The following is a 15,432-nucleotide window of genomic DNA, read 5'->3' as shown; positions in this document are numbered from 1 at the left end:
AATTTGGTGCCGCCATTGCAGGATGAGGAGATTATAACAGATTGTGATGTCACATACAGACTGTATGAAGAACAATATAAAGAAAATATATAGAAAATTCAACATATTTTCACTTTTCTAGAATAATGAAAGAGCATCTGACTTACCACTTTCAGAAAGCAGAGGGAGTAAAATAACCCTTAACATTTGTCAGTAATTAGTCAAAGGAATGTGTACTTTTCATAGAAAATGACAGTTTGTTTAAATTTCTTAATACTTCTCTATATTGTTCTTTATATGTACAGTCACAAACTGTAGTAGTCTTCTCATCCATCAATGGTCGCACCGAAACTCAAAAAGTTTACAACTTTTGAACCAATTGTCTGATTTTCCTCAAATTTTCACTGATGTGATCTGCTGATATTGCTGCTTTTGAACCAATTGTCCGATTTTCCTCAAATTTTCACTGATGTGATCTACTGATATTGCTGCATTCACTTCAATGATCCACATGTATATTGAGGTTCCACTGCTCTTTAAAGATCCATTTCCTTCTCTCACAGAAGATACAGAAGACAAATCAAACTGCGCAAACGACTTCAGCAGACATCACGAGGCCGAGCCGTAGAAGAAGTTGATGGCTCTGTTCACGTCGAAGTCCGCGACCTGGACCAGCTTTTCCAGATCCTCGGCGGAGATGGCGTCGCCGATGACCTCCTTCACCCTGGCAATGCACTCCAGCATCTGCTGCCTGTCCATGGCGACAGCGTTGGTGGCGCTCTCTTCATCCGATGACATGGAGTCGCTGTCAGAGTGTAAGGGTTGTGAGTGCTGCATTGGGAGATAGAGATACAGAGAGTAGACGCACCGCAGTTAGAAATAAATTCATGTCAATCTGTTTCACACATGTCCTGATTCTCTTAACAAGACCATGAGATGAACAACTACACATGAAGTGATAAAAACCAAATGACTTGATACTGTGCAACAAATGATGTCATTTCTGCAGAAATTGAACTGTTGTCGTAATTACCATTTCCCATTTTAATGCTGCTGATTTGACAAAAGAAATGAAAATAAAAGCATGCAAATGGAATGTGCTACAATGAAAAGAATAAGAGATACAGCATCACTGAAAAATAATCATTATGAGCACAGAAACGCAAAGATAGAATATGTGAGTACTTGGAAAGGTAAGAGAATTTGAAGAAATAAAGGTAAACTTTCATTGCGTTAAAAATGCAAAAACATAAACAGCCACTTTCCCTTTAAAATTCTGAAGCAAAAAGACAGGCTTCAGATAAGCAAAGAATGCTAAATAAGGTTTATCCTCACACTACAATCATGACAGTGGTTACTTTCTGAAGTGCACTAGCTCAGACGAAAGGAATACCTCGAATATAGAGACCTCATTCTGCTAGATTCCATCTTGGAATTTAGGGCTGAGAATTGAAGTGCAGATGCTTTGTCACAATTAACTTGGGGTGTCTGAATTCAAACTAATCAAAAGCTTCCAGATTTTTCCCTTGACTAAACAACTAGATCAGTATTACAACAAATGTCTCCTGAAAATAACTCCTCCCCATCTCCCTCCCCCTCACCTTTAAGGTGCTCATTTCAGATTATGCTCACCGCATATTCATATTCATCAGGAAACATACTTTACGGAAAGCACATCTTACTTTAACTTGAGCATGAAAAAAAAATATTACTGAAGAACTGAATCCCATACTTTGGTTACTGTATTTCACATTGAATTATAAACCAGATATCGCCTTCACCTGTGCACAATCACAAATTTATTTGCACATGGCTTAGTGCAATTGGGCAAAGATCTCTAACTCTCAGTGCAATACACTTCAATGATTAAAAAGAAAAAGAAAAAGCAACTGCTAAAGCCTAAAGCTCCCAAAATTGCAAATTTTAAGTCAGGCTTACTAGTTAGGAGTTAGAATATTATTTGGAAAAAATGATGCAAAAAAAAAGTGATTTGCTGTGTTTCTTCTTATTGTTTCCAAATACATTATGTTTTTCATGTAAATGAAATATAAAAGCACTGAATTCAGTTATATGGAGATTGATCACCAATATTTATCCGAGAAATGCAAGAAACTTCAACTTTGTTGATCAGTAAGGGTTCTATCTTTTGTGGTCCTCATATTATCATTATATCTGTCATTAATATCCACCACCAAGCAGAGCAGCAAAAAGCATGAATGACTGGCATTTGTTAAAACTGCCACCAAAATGCATAATCAATGTTGGATCAACTTCACATCTGCAGTTTGAGCAGGCCTCGATCCCACAGCTATTTAGAACTGTCTCTTTTCCCCTCACTGTTTGCTTCTTTTTTATATTTGTGCTTTGTTTTTTTAAGGGGGAGACCAAAAAGTGCTTGCTTAATAAGTTACTAGTCAGTGAAATATGGGTTTTAGTGATGAAAAAGGTTATACAGATAGCCCTCAAACAACAAGGCCACAGATGTGTTCAGTATTTTGGCTAATGCGCATAATACACTGTCAAAAGTTCGTCTTTTTACCTCAGTCTGTTGGACTATGGAATAGCCTGCCCCAAATCCACGTCAACTACACCTCCTGTAAACGTTTCAAAGTGAGAATTCAGTCAGCCATGCTCTGCCTTGCTCGTTTAATAGCGGTCTTTGGTGTTTTTGGCAATGCAAAGACGCAAAAAACAACAAAAAAGGAGACAAAAAACCCAAACATACATCTGCAGTAGTGAGATTGCGCAGAATCCAAATTCTCCAAAAATGAATGAGTTCACTCCATTGCATCTAAACCAATTGTGGGCATTTTGCAGAGGGATTATGATACTCAATTTGAAACCACTCAATTTGAAACCACTGAAGCAAAACCACCAAGATTACTTGACCAGAAATGATTTGTTCTAACACGTGATGATGGACCTTATTGTGTTGTCATGGAAAGTGCATGAGCACTGTGATTTGATTTTTACCAATCTATGTCAACAACGAATTTGAACTTTATTGTCAGTCTAATTCCCCCCTATAGGCAAGCGTCGCACGGAAGACAAATGCATATCACTCTCTATGCAAAGTAATGTTCGGTTTTCTGCCTTGAAATCATCCCAAATTAAACGATTATAAGTCTGAGATCTATTCGATTATTTATTTATCTATTTAATCTATTGATTTATTGACTGATTTATCATTTATCAAATCTCCAGACGTGAAGGGAGAGGATATGGAAAAATAACTAATACCAAGAGTAAAACTTGAAGAAAATCTCACAAAATTCAGGTGGGGAAAATCATGTAGCCACAACTATAATCTATTTGCACGCCTATTGAATCAAAGAAAGCATCTACAGCTTACATTTTACTTTGATAACACACACAAAAAAAACCCCTATAATTTATAATGACAACCAGATCTTGATGAAAATGTGGGCAGTAACACCTTATCCACATATGAGTTTTAGGAAAAATTTGAAACCAAATCTAACCTCTATGCCTATGAAGTGTTTGTCATTAACAAAATAGTTACACTCTTTTTAGGGGTACCACAGATCATTATTATACTTCAAATTACCAGCTGCAGCACTGTGCCCTTTACATTATTGTGCATATACAACTGAATGTTTAGTTGTTTATGAATTACATGTAGAGCATATTGTGTGTGATTTTGTGTTTTTCATAACAAATAAGGAAACACACAAGAGTGATATAAGCAATGGTGCTCTCAGCAATACACCTTAATGGACATCTGTCAAGACTCTTTCAAACTAATATTCACTTCCCTCCCTTATCTTCTTTTTGAAAGAGGATTCTCCAAATTTGAAGTGCAACGACACTCCATCTTGAAGTTGACTTTGATATACGATGAAAATGATAGATAAAAACCATCAGAATGTCACATGTTTCACTATTATCAATCAATAAATTATGAAAATAATGCAATGTTGACATTTCACCATTCAAAAGAGAGAGAGAGAGAAAGAGAGTGAGATTTGTTACAACCACAATGCAACTTGATGAAGACATGATGACAAACACTTACAAATATCAGTCACTTACCTATACACAGAATTGCACTAAATTTCCTTCATTTGAAATCAAATATAAAAGCAGAACTTGTATCCTCTTTGCTATCAATTTAATGCAGCGTTGTAATGGCCAGGCAATATAACGCCTTGAAAAGGAGGAGTTCTAGCTGCTGAATTATTCACAAAAAACATGATTTTAAAAAAAAAAGATATTTGCACATTAATCAATGACATAGAAGTGAGGTGATGACATCATGGTCTAGAGTAATTTGCGCTATAATGTAACCATCTCATGAAAATACAAGAAACTTCATAGTTCCATAATCCTTTATTTCATGTCAGCTCCTAACACAATAGGCGTTTTCACATCAGCCCGATAAAAATCCAAGCTCGAGATATTTTTTAATGTCCCAAGTGAGAAAAATAGCGTGCTATTTTGAAACATCGGGCTGATGTGAAAACACCTAATGTCTGTCAATCTCTATGTTCGGTTTTACTCCATCTATAACATTCAAAATGACTGTGGAGTGACACTGCACTCTGATGATAAATTCAACGACATTTTCTGTTTAGGTGAATTTCATTTGATCGCCCAGCTCACTGGATGGAAGTCACTGTACCTTCTTGCTTCCCACGTGCATAAGTTCCTGGGCGATCTTCTCTATACTGTCCTCCGATGAAGAGTCTGAGCTGGAGTCGAGCGCTTCCTTGTAGTGGCCCGTGCCATCCATTTTGGTGTCACTCCTAGAAGAATTGGTGAAAACTGGCATGTATAAGCTCTCTCATAGAGCTATTCTATTTGTTTTAATTTTGTGCTACTGAGTGACGATTCATAGAAACTACATTTTCAGCCAATTAGCTTTTGACAGTTGACCTTTGACCAACCAATGTCCATATAATGGTCATATCTTCTTTCTAGTCACTGATACTGATTACATTTAGTCAAAATTTTCTGGCAAAAGCTAAAGCAGTGTCAATGAATGCCCAAAATTCAACCTCTGAATTCTTTAACATATTTTCATACTAAGTTTGCTCAATTTGATTTAGGTTCCACGAGATGAAACAAAAGACGCACCAGAGTCTGATGTTAATTTGGAGTCTCTGAACTAAGAACTAAAAAGTCAATTTAAAGTACATGCATACAGGTCCACATTTTCATCAACAAATTGAGTTACCACATGAAATAAAGACTTAATTTACTAATAAGGATAGACAGATCATCCACAACTGTAAACACAGTGACTCTACCATTGTTACTGGGAGACAGAATAAACTGTGACCAAGACTGCAAAGAATACGATACATAAAAGCTACGTCATGATGTTGCTCAGTCTCTTCACACAACAAATAAATAATTAGTGCTTAGAGACATTTTATTGTGGCAAGCGCTATATAGATATTGTTGCTGTTATTAATATTAATATAATAATAATAATAATAATAATAATAATAATAATAATAATAACAATAATAATAATAATAATAATAATAATAATAATAGTTATTATTATTATCATTATTATTACTATTATCATTATTATCATCATCATCATCATTATCATTATTTGAAATCTGAGTAACATGCTGCTTTTTTTTTTTATGAGAGACATAGAGGAGGCGTTGATGCCTATCGATTATGCTGAGTTTCAGTCCAACTTCTTAAGAAGTTCATCATGAATGCTACAGGAGGTTTTTTTTATTAACTTTTTCAGGCAAGAGCAAAGTATTCAGTTGCATCTTACTCTGACTTGATCCAAATCTGCAAATGTCTCTCACTTTTCACATTGTTTCAGATGCTGCATTCACTCTGTAACATTCCATGTATTTATTCTGACCATGGGAGATGCAATCTTGAAAACAGTTACTCCTTGTTGTATAACTGAAAATCTTTTCTTTGCAGGTATGTCTTACAGACCATGGAAGGCATAAGGAATGACTTCGGTGATGTTGAAACAGTCAGACACATATTTCAAAAAGAAAAGAAAAGAAGATCTTGCACACTGAGATGTAGAGCATATCAGGGCAATTACCCACAGAGGGCAATTACTCCCTGGCAAAATATTGGTTAGTGATAAGTTTAGAGTAAAGATTAGGGTTAGGGTAAGGTTTAGTGTTAGAATTTGGGTTAGGGTTAAGATTAGGTTCAGGATTAGGAATAGGGTAAGGGTCAGGGGAAGGGTCTGGGGTAATTGCCCAGGGGATAATTGCCCTAGATCCATGTAGAGATCTAGAGGAGGGCAGTCTTCCACTCACTTGATCCATTCTACAAGAGACTGCACTTCCTTCTTGAGGTTCTCCGACAGCTCCTCATAAACCTCTTGCTCCGTGATCCCCGGATGTTGCATGATGAAATTTAATGATCCTTCCTGCAATGGGACAAATGCTTTCATGATTTTGACATTGATCTTGACAGATGGATAATGACAACTTTTTTTGTGTGTGTTTTTGTTTTTGTTTATTTTTTGGTGGGGGGGGGGTTGTTTTTGTTTTGTTTTCCACCGGATTGAAAGCTGCAAGCACATCAATATCTTCAGGATTTGTTATTGATCTTGCTGGGTTGATGATCTTCATTCGTTGTTGTTTGTTTGTTTGTTTGTTTGTTTTCCTCAAGACTGGGAGCTGCAATCACATCAAGTTAATGCTTATGCTGCAGCTCCTCTGTTCTCCCTCTGATTCAGAAGTTTGCATCATCAGTTCATTGAAATATCAAGCCTCTGTCGTCAGCACACATGAAATACTGCAAAAAAATGCTTTCGGTTTTGGTGGAAAATAACAAATCACTGAAATATTGAGAGATCAATGCCACTTATGGCAAACAAACTTCATTGCAATGTTTTGCCACATATATTGAAACACTGAAACATGATTCTCTAGGTGTTGTATTTATCAAACTATCACACAGTCGTGATTCGAGTGTTGTCACTGTGCAGCTGCTTTGTACCGTTTGACCTGGGAAGTAAAGGTCAACTGCGTACCACCAAACATGCCTTCATCATTCACACAAAAACAATGAATAGAAATCACAAACGGCGCATGCTTTCTCCACAATCAGAAACGGCTGGAAGTTGACCTTGGCAAGTTAGAGATACAAATGCATTTCAAAATGGCATTGCATTTATCTACTCACAGAAAGGTGATCGTTGCCTCAAGCGCGTTTCAAAACGCCCTTTGAATGGTATTTCAAATCGGCATTTTCAGACGTGTTTGAAATCGTGTTTGAAAACACGGTTGCGTTTATCTATCACCCAAAATTTCCTCACACACATTTAGGATCCTGATTCTGCCTCAAAAAATTTTAGATAAATGCACCCTTAGTTTACCAGCATGTATATTATGGAAGACTTGCTGTGCTCAAATCATTAATTTGTCCAAAATGCCTTGGTCTTTTCAATTCTCACTCTTTCATCAATAATCACATCACAGTTCATTTACAGCTGTCATAAAAAGCAGAATACCATGATCCTGACTGGAACTAAACTGATTTTGCTATTCAACGGAACATAACAGTACAAGTATCACATACTCATTCATAAAAATATGTAGCATCTAAATTTATTTGATTCGATTTGAAATGTTGAATTGATCAAGTGTTGTAAAATAGCTGTTTGAAACATTCACCTTACAATATAAAGTACAAAATACCTTACAAAATGAATTGATTATGCTGCAGAAACAAAAAGCCTGCCATAGAACTTACCCGTAAGGTTTTTGCATGGAACTGGTCTGCTAAACTGAGAAGAAACAGGACTGTATCCTCATTGAGTTTGGATTTTAAGGCCGCCTCGCAGACGTGTTTCAATGTATCCACCTAATGCATACACGGGAAAAAGAGAATCACACAGAGTCTTTACTGCAAAGATCAGTTTTGGGTCAACCAATTTCTGCACTGCTACATTTTCTTCTTGTGTCTGAAGACTGACATGTCATCGATATCAAAACAAATCAAAATACAACTCATTTCTGTCACAAAAGTATTTCACACAGCAGGGAAAAATTATCACCAGCAACAATAGACCATGGCATGGAAATAGCAATATGGATTTCCAAATTACGTGGGCTGTCCTGAACAGATTTTCTTGAATGACAGAGTAGCTAGCAAACATATTTACGGATCACAAGTCATGAACAAACCAAAAAAGAATCATGCTGAAAATCATTTCAATTAACCATATCCACATCACCATCTCAAAATACCATCCAAATTGTGTACAAAGAGGTTGAAGACAGTAATGAATGGGGTATCATACGTCGGTAACCTTATAGTCTATGCCATGGTAGCCATGATAACCTGTGAGTGATCAGGAAGTAAAATTACTAAGAATTATCTGCTTCTCCAATAAATGGCAATCTTTGCAGTTTTCATAAAGACTATGTAACTGTGCATATTAGCAAATCATATTTGCAAAACATATGTGCAAATAAACTGAAGAGGACAAGCAGGTGAAATCAAAAGTCCTTTCCAACTCACCTCATAACGATCACTAAGGGACATCATATCCGCGATCTGATCGGTGGTCATACTGGACGTGTCGATTTGGCCAGAGTACAGAAAGACTAGGAACTGCTGGAACAGGGCTGGGTCTGTGTCGTGGACCTCAATTTTCCTGGACAAATGGGATGCACAAAGAAATGTGGTTGCCATTGCATATAAAGTATCATTTGCCAGCAGAAAAATCACGATGTAAGTATTGGCTCATCTAAAATGAAATTACCCAGTTTGCAGATGGATCAAAATTTTATGCATCCTTTTTTTTTGACAAAGGTCACCCCCTGTGACCAGAAAACTTGCCTAACATTAAATGCAGACATACAGAATTCCAATAATGAAATGTACCAAATAGGATCATTCTCACTACAAAAAAAAAAATAATAATAATAAATGATGTTTTACATCTCAAGTTCTCAACACTCCAAAAACTTGCAATGTTAGCTCTGTCAACAATGACCAAAAAAAAAAAAGATAACAAAGTTTCTGGAAGATTTGTGCATAATTTGTGCACAATAATAATCATAGATTTGAATACATCAGCAAACCAGCATACTGCACAAGTCTCTTCAGTACATTTACATTTTACTTGCATGCCTTTAATGCTGAAAGAAAGATATTATGTCTTCCATCCTTCCTTTATTCACACCCTCTAAGGGTAAGTTGTGGATGGTTGCAATGAACTGATGTTTTTTTACTATACACAAAAGACACCATTAGTTGCTTAAAGTGTATCAATACCCTAAAATTAACTTCATGACATGGAAGAGCATCAAAGAGATACCCCAAATAAGCACCTCATTATTTCCAAATTTCCTCCATAATTTACAAAAATTGATTTTATTCCCTTCAATTGCAGAATCCATTCCTAAATGAACTCTGTAAATGCCTTTTATGTGTGTGTGTGTTTTCCTTGTGTTCATCTGCACATGGCAGCTGTTACAAAATAATCGCAGCCATGTACCGTAATTGGTTAGGTGAACGCTGCATGCATGCTACATACTGTTTATCCAAATACACCACATCTTGTCATAGTACCAAGGAATGCATCATGTGCCTGAACCTTCACTTTGCCAACCTAGCAAGGTAGTTAGGGCTGGTCGAACCATGATGCATATATGTCATATACTACACACAAAGATCCACACGAAATTATACAATCTGTGCTTAGGATGCCTATCGATAATGCCTGTCAACCACACTAAATTTGAAACGCATACACTTTTTAGTGCACTTTAGAATATTCTCATCATTATTTCTACTCGCAAAGAACTCCACACTCTCATATTTTCAAAAAACATTACCAGAGCAAAGCTCTTTAATGCCACAATGTCATTTTTTTAGGGTAATGATACAATTTAACACTCCAGAATCTTAGGGTCCGTTTCATGAAGTAATCACATAAAACATGAAGTAATCACATTAACATAAATCTCAGAACGGCCACAGTTGCTCATTCACATGTAGCTATATGAGACTTTCAAGGAGAATCAAAATCCATTTCATGAAGTCTCTCATAAGTATGTCTTATGAGCAGTGAGTCCCTCACAAGACTTTCATGAAATGGACTCCTGGCTGATGGCATCAGCACTGAGCGGTACTCACTTGTCTATGGATTCCCTCATACCGCTGAGGAGCGCCCTCCGGAACCAGTCACACCTGGCTGCTATCACCACGCAGTGGGCCTTGAGGATGTGTCTAGACTCCATCCGCTCGCTGGACTGACTCTCTATGGGTTCGCCCTGTGTGTGGTCTACTACAATGTCTGAAGGCTCCTCTGTGGGTTCACATGGGAAAGAAAAAAATTGGACAATACTAGTGAATAATCCAGAAACTCTGCAGACAAAATCAAAAGGGCATAATACAATGAAGTGAAATATCTTTCTTTTTTTAAAGAGAAGTCAGCACGACAGACAGCTTGCATCTATGTTCTACAAAAATTACATAAAGGAATACTTTGTATATTGATCAGACCATTAAATTCTTTAGTTTGCATATTGAAAATAGGCATTGATTCCATGAAGTACTAGTGACATTATTGCTCTTCAGTAATCCTCCTAATATTGTTGTTTTGTTTTTTTTACTTTAATTTCTGCAAATGTTGTAAGTGTTGTTTTCAGAATCTAAGATAAGTGTGTTCTTTGAAAAAATCTTATTCTCCTCCCTACCCCTTCTATCTTCCTCTCTCTCCATCTCCATATACAAGTGTCTAATATCTCTCGTGCTGTCACTGCCGGCCTCCCTCACCCCCTTTTTCTTTTCAGTACATGTATTGAAAAAAAAAATGAAAGTTTTGCTGGGGAAGTACAATACTTTGTGTATATTTGATATATTTTTGTTTATAAGTTTGTGTGTGCATATATGATTGCAAAATGATGATTACGTTTAAAGGGATGGTACAGTATTGGTAGAGATGAGAATTGGGCTTTTAAATTTTTGCGAGATACCAAGAAAACACTTATGACATAGTACAGGGCATACCATTTTAAGAGGAATTTAAAGTTTATTTGATGAAAATCGGGCTTAGAATGACTGAAACATCCAAAAACAAAGTAAAACAAAGCGATTGTAATAAATTGTGGGTCCCACACTTTATTAGATTCGCTCTTTTTTTGATATCTCAGCCATTTCAAAACTAATTTTCATCAAATAAACGTTCAGTTCCTCATAGAATTACATGCTCTTTCATATTTCACAAGAGGTTTCTCGTTATTTCACCAAAAAAACATTAGAAACCTGAAATTAGGTCTGAATCAAAACTGTACGATCCCTTTAATTTTCCACAGCAATTCTTCCAACGTGTATGTACAAGTGTATTTGATTAATTCTGAAATTTTGCCCATCACATGTCATTTTTTAAAATGATTCTTTAGTTTTACATTTTAATCAAAGAATGATTGTGTGATAATGTATCTTATTATAAAATGAAAATGTACAAAATTCTGCAATTCAGCCATTTCCATGGCTGCGAATGAATTTCTTAATAAACCATTACCACTTACCATCATCATACAAATGGAGGTTGATAATTAACATAACCGAACCAGTTATTCCATCAGCCCCAATTGATCACTGCAAGGAGGTAATATTAGTTAGTCTCCCCCCTTCCTCCTCCTCCCCCCCCCCCCTTGCTACAGCACACTAACAAGAAGTGCCGCCGTCATACCTGTGAAAGTGACCACCTCGAAGCACATGTCAGTTTCCACTCCAGACTGCAGTAACTGCCCCATAGCCCTGGCCAGTTTGCTCTCTGACGAGCTGGGTGGCACACACAGAGATTCTACCGTGTTGGGCTGTGGGAACAACGTCAAACACACGCATACAATCAAAACCACATGGAACAATATGAATATATGTGACCAAATCAGACATATCAGCTTGATGGCCTTTTGTCTATCACTATGGTATGTTGTGTTTGCTGGACGGTAAATAGGCTCGTACAGATGATCATATGGCCAAACTTCAGGAAAATTCACATGATCAATAAATGGTGCAGTCCATCCATACTTACTCATGCTTTTGGGCATTTCTACAAAACCATAGAGGGAGAAAAAACAAAAACATGCGAAAAAAAATCAAACACAGCACATGAGGGGTTGTATCCCTATTTTACAAGTTCCCTTACTTTTCATTTGTTGGAATAAAAATGTTGAATTACCACGAAATTAAAAAACTGTACGTCATACCATGAAAGTCATACTATTCTGTAAACTACTCCTCACTTTCTTCCAATGCCTGATGCATCTTCCAAATGCCTTCATATAAGAGTGTCTACTTGATAAGATTAACATTGCAGTGGTATTCAAATATCATATCATATCATATCCACACACGAAAAAGGGAATACACAGAGGATAAACAATTATCACTTACCCCTCCCACCATCCTTTCCCACTCTTCTATTCCCCCTCCCCCATCAACAGAGAGCAAGTCACACAACCCCAAACTCAAATTCTTGCCTGTTTCCCTGTGGCTGGTTTGCCCGAAGACTCTGCCCCGACCGAGGGGTCTCCCATCTGCGATGCCCCACCCTCGCTTCCCTCCTCCATGGGTGTGGGAGCTAGGCAACCCAGTTGGACCAGTGCCGATGTGAAGGCATCCCTGTCAATAAGTGATGCTATGCGCTCCACGAGAGGCCGGAAGGTGTCACGGTGGATCACAACTTTCTCTAACGACCACATCTGAAAACAAAAAATGGTGATGTATAAACAACTTACATTTTTGTCCTGGTTTAACCCTTTCGCACCTGAAGTATACGTAGCTGCCCCTCTCCAATATCACTGACCAATCTGCTACCGTTTCAATGCTTGTGTGTGCATGTGTGGGGATGTGTCGTATGAAAGCTTGTGTGTGTCTTTACCTGGCTAATATCATCCTCATATCATTAATGTCATTTATTCTCCAGTAATAGTGCGAAATTTACTGTGGCCTTTGGTGAGCATAGATTGGCACTGCAAGAAACTTTTAAGTGCTAAAGGGTTAATGCGCACATATATTTAGGAGATAATTTGCCAAGGTATTTCACTGGCATTCAGAGAAGCACCCCTCTAAATGAGCACGTATTTAAAAGCAAACAAACCAACTCAGGTGAAAGTGAAACAATGTGGAAAAAGGCCATGTTGGAAGGTAAAGGATGAACAAGATCATTTAAAGGACAAGTCCACCTTCATATACATATGGATTGAGTGAATGCAACAATATTAGTAGAACACATCAGTGAAAGTTTGGGGGAAATCCGAAAATCCGTTCAGAAGTTATGAATTTTTAAAGCATCTGCGCAATCACTGCTGAATGAGGAGACTACTACAGTGTATGATGTCACATGCGTACAACGGTATAAGGAAAATAAAAAGAGAATCTCACAAAACTTTGTTGTTTTTTTTAATAAAGTGCACATTTCTTTGACTCGTTACTGACGTATGTTAAGGGAAATATCATTCCCCTTGCCTTCTGAAAGAGAGAAGTCGAGTGTTTTTTTGTTATGCGAGAAAAGTGAAAATATGTTGAATTTTCTTTATACTTTCTTTATATCGTTGTACTCATGTGACATCACAAGCTATAGTAGTCTCCTCATCCAGCCATGACTGAGCAGAAACTTCAAAAATTCATAACTTTTGAACGGATTGTCCGATTTTCCTCAAACTCTCACTGATGTGTACTACTAATATAGCTGCATTCACTCAACCCACATGTCTATGAAGGTGAACTTGTCCTTTAATGCCAGTCTCAATCATTTGAATAAAAAAAAGCACCTCTTTGTAACAGGTCATTTTCTGAGCTCTGTAGCCATATAAAGTGCCCCAATGGACAACACTACCTAGACAATCCCATTAGTTGCCTTGTACATCATCCTGAGAACGGCAAGAACATGCTTGTCGAAACGTCGGGATTGGGTAGGCCCTTGTGAGGGCCACTCAAATACTCCAGAAAGAATACGTGGTGCACCGTGAAGCCTTCTACCACCCAACGTTCTACCACCACGGAAGCCTTCAAAGATTTCATCATCCTGAATGTCATGATTACAAACATGGCATATGATTGCCTTCAAGTTGAGAATCTTTTCTATAGGTTACAAGTCCATGTCATAACCTAGTGCTTATAATGGTGTAAAAAAAAAGAAAGAATTAATGTATTGCTTCGTATGACTGTAGAAGAGATGTGTATGAACTTACAGCAGCACTGCACTTTTTCAAGTGCTTTATGCTAGAAGCTCTTGAGGTGCAAAGTATTAGCACGGCAGAGGTGGTCTTTTTAAGGGCAGAGAACATCAGACATTGCATCACTCACCACTTTAGAGGTTCCCATTTTGAAGACAAACTTCCAGTTCTTCATGGAGAATCCCTCGTTGACCTTGGTGTTCAATTTGTTGATCTTCTGCAGGATTTGTGGAAACTGGGAAAAGACAAAAATACTTCTTTTTTTTGCTTCTGCCTTTCATACCACCTTGAAGGGGAACTGATCTCAACTTAAATTGGAATTTGTTTTTAATGTAAATATGAACCTTTTCAAGTATGTACGGTTATGACATCTATTATCTCAAAGTCCTTCAGAGAATGGGATTCTAAATTTAAAGTTCACTTATTATTAGTATTCAAAGAGAGGAGTAATACAGAATAATACAGACCTTTCAAATGATGGAGTTAGAGTTTGAGATGGAGATGGGGTTAAAGACAGATTTAAGATTTATTTTACATGGTAATCACAGAAGCATTTCAATGGTAAAAGCAAGTACCGGTAATCACAAATCCAACAACTCTACGTCCCTTCAAAGGGATTAGGCAATGAGGGTAGGGTGCCCTGTTTTGGGACATTACCACTGCTTGCAGCTGACTAAAACTAGGAACCTCCAGATAATTCCTCAGAGCACCAACATACTATAAAACAAACGTCTTTCCATTGCAAAGTCTTCGGCAATTGAATCTTCTTAATTCTCTGTGTGCATTGAGTGCCACTTGGCACAGCAAACCCCACAGCATTGCACACACTGTGCAAAGTCTCTGAGACATAAAGGATGAGTGTGGAATCATAATTTGGAGAAAATGAATTGTTAATTGGCTGCTGATATAAGATTTGTGGATAATCTTTTCTACTGCTTCAGCTCTTTAGTTACAGCATGACGTGTTCACATTCATTACCATTATCGTAACATCGCTTCCCTACCTCTTCCTCAACCTGCTCGATGTTCTTATTGACAGAGAAGATCTTGTCGTCCATCGACAGACACTCAAAGGCCTCCTGCCTCCACATCATGCTCTGGAAGAGTTCACACATCTTCTCGTGGGCTCCCTTCAGCTGCTTCATTTCCTTGTTGTACATGGCCTGTGTGAACACACCCATGAGAAAATGCAGTTTTAGCATACACATGTGACAGCTTACACTAATAATTGCTGGGTTTACATCACCAACATTGCTTCAGATTACAATTTCATAACTGAAAGTAAAAAT

The 15,432-nt window shown here is 37.4% G+C and overlaps 1 protein-coding gene across 1 annotated transcript in view; it reads right to left on the bottom strand.

Annotated features, from left to right (window-relative positions):
* LOC140232035 (uncharacterized) overlaps window positions 1-15,432 on the bottom strand; it is a 42,456-nt gene that overhangs the window by 5,000 nt on the left and 22,024 nt on the right. The window contains exons 12-21 of the mRNA XM_072312186.1: window positions 15,148-15,306; window positions 14,275-14,379; window positions 12,447-12,668; window positions 11,654-11,780; window positions 10,093-10,264; window positions 8,470-8,605; window positions 7,699-7,809; window positions 6,255-6,367; window positions 4,622-4,745; window positions 478-810 (exon numbers count right to left, since the gene is read on the bottom strand). Of these exons, the coding sequence (XP_072168287.1) occupies window positions 589-810; window positions 4,622-4,745; window positions 6,255-6,367; window positions 7,699-7,809; window positions 8,470-8,605; window positions 10,093-10,264; window positions 11,654-11,780; window positions 12,447-12,668; window positions 14,275-14,379; window positions 15,148-15,306 (1,491 nt within the window). The 3' untranslated portion in view covers window positions 478-588. The remainder of the gene's footprint in view (window positions 1-477; window positions 811-4,621; window positions 4,746-6,254; window positions 6,368-7,698; window positions 7,810-8,469; window positions 8,606-10,092; window positions 10,265-11,653; window positions 11,781-12,446; window positions 12,669-14,274; window positions 14,380-15,147; window positions 15,307-15,432) is intronic.

This window comes from Diadema setosum, chromosome 8, assembly GCF_964275005.1.
Source record: "Diadema setosum chromosome 8, eeDiaSeto1, whole genome shotgun sequence".
Lineage (NCBI taxonomy): Eukaryota > Metazoa > Echinodermata > Echinoidea > Diadematoida > Diadematidae > Diadema > Diadema setosum.
The sequence above is the reverse complement of the archived record's forward strand: the minus strand, read 5'-3'. Positions and strand labels throughout refer to the sequence as shown.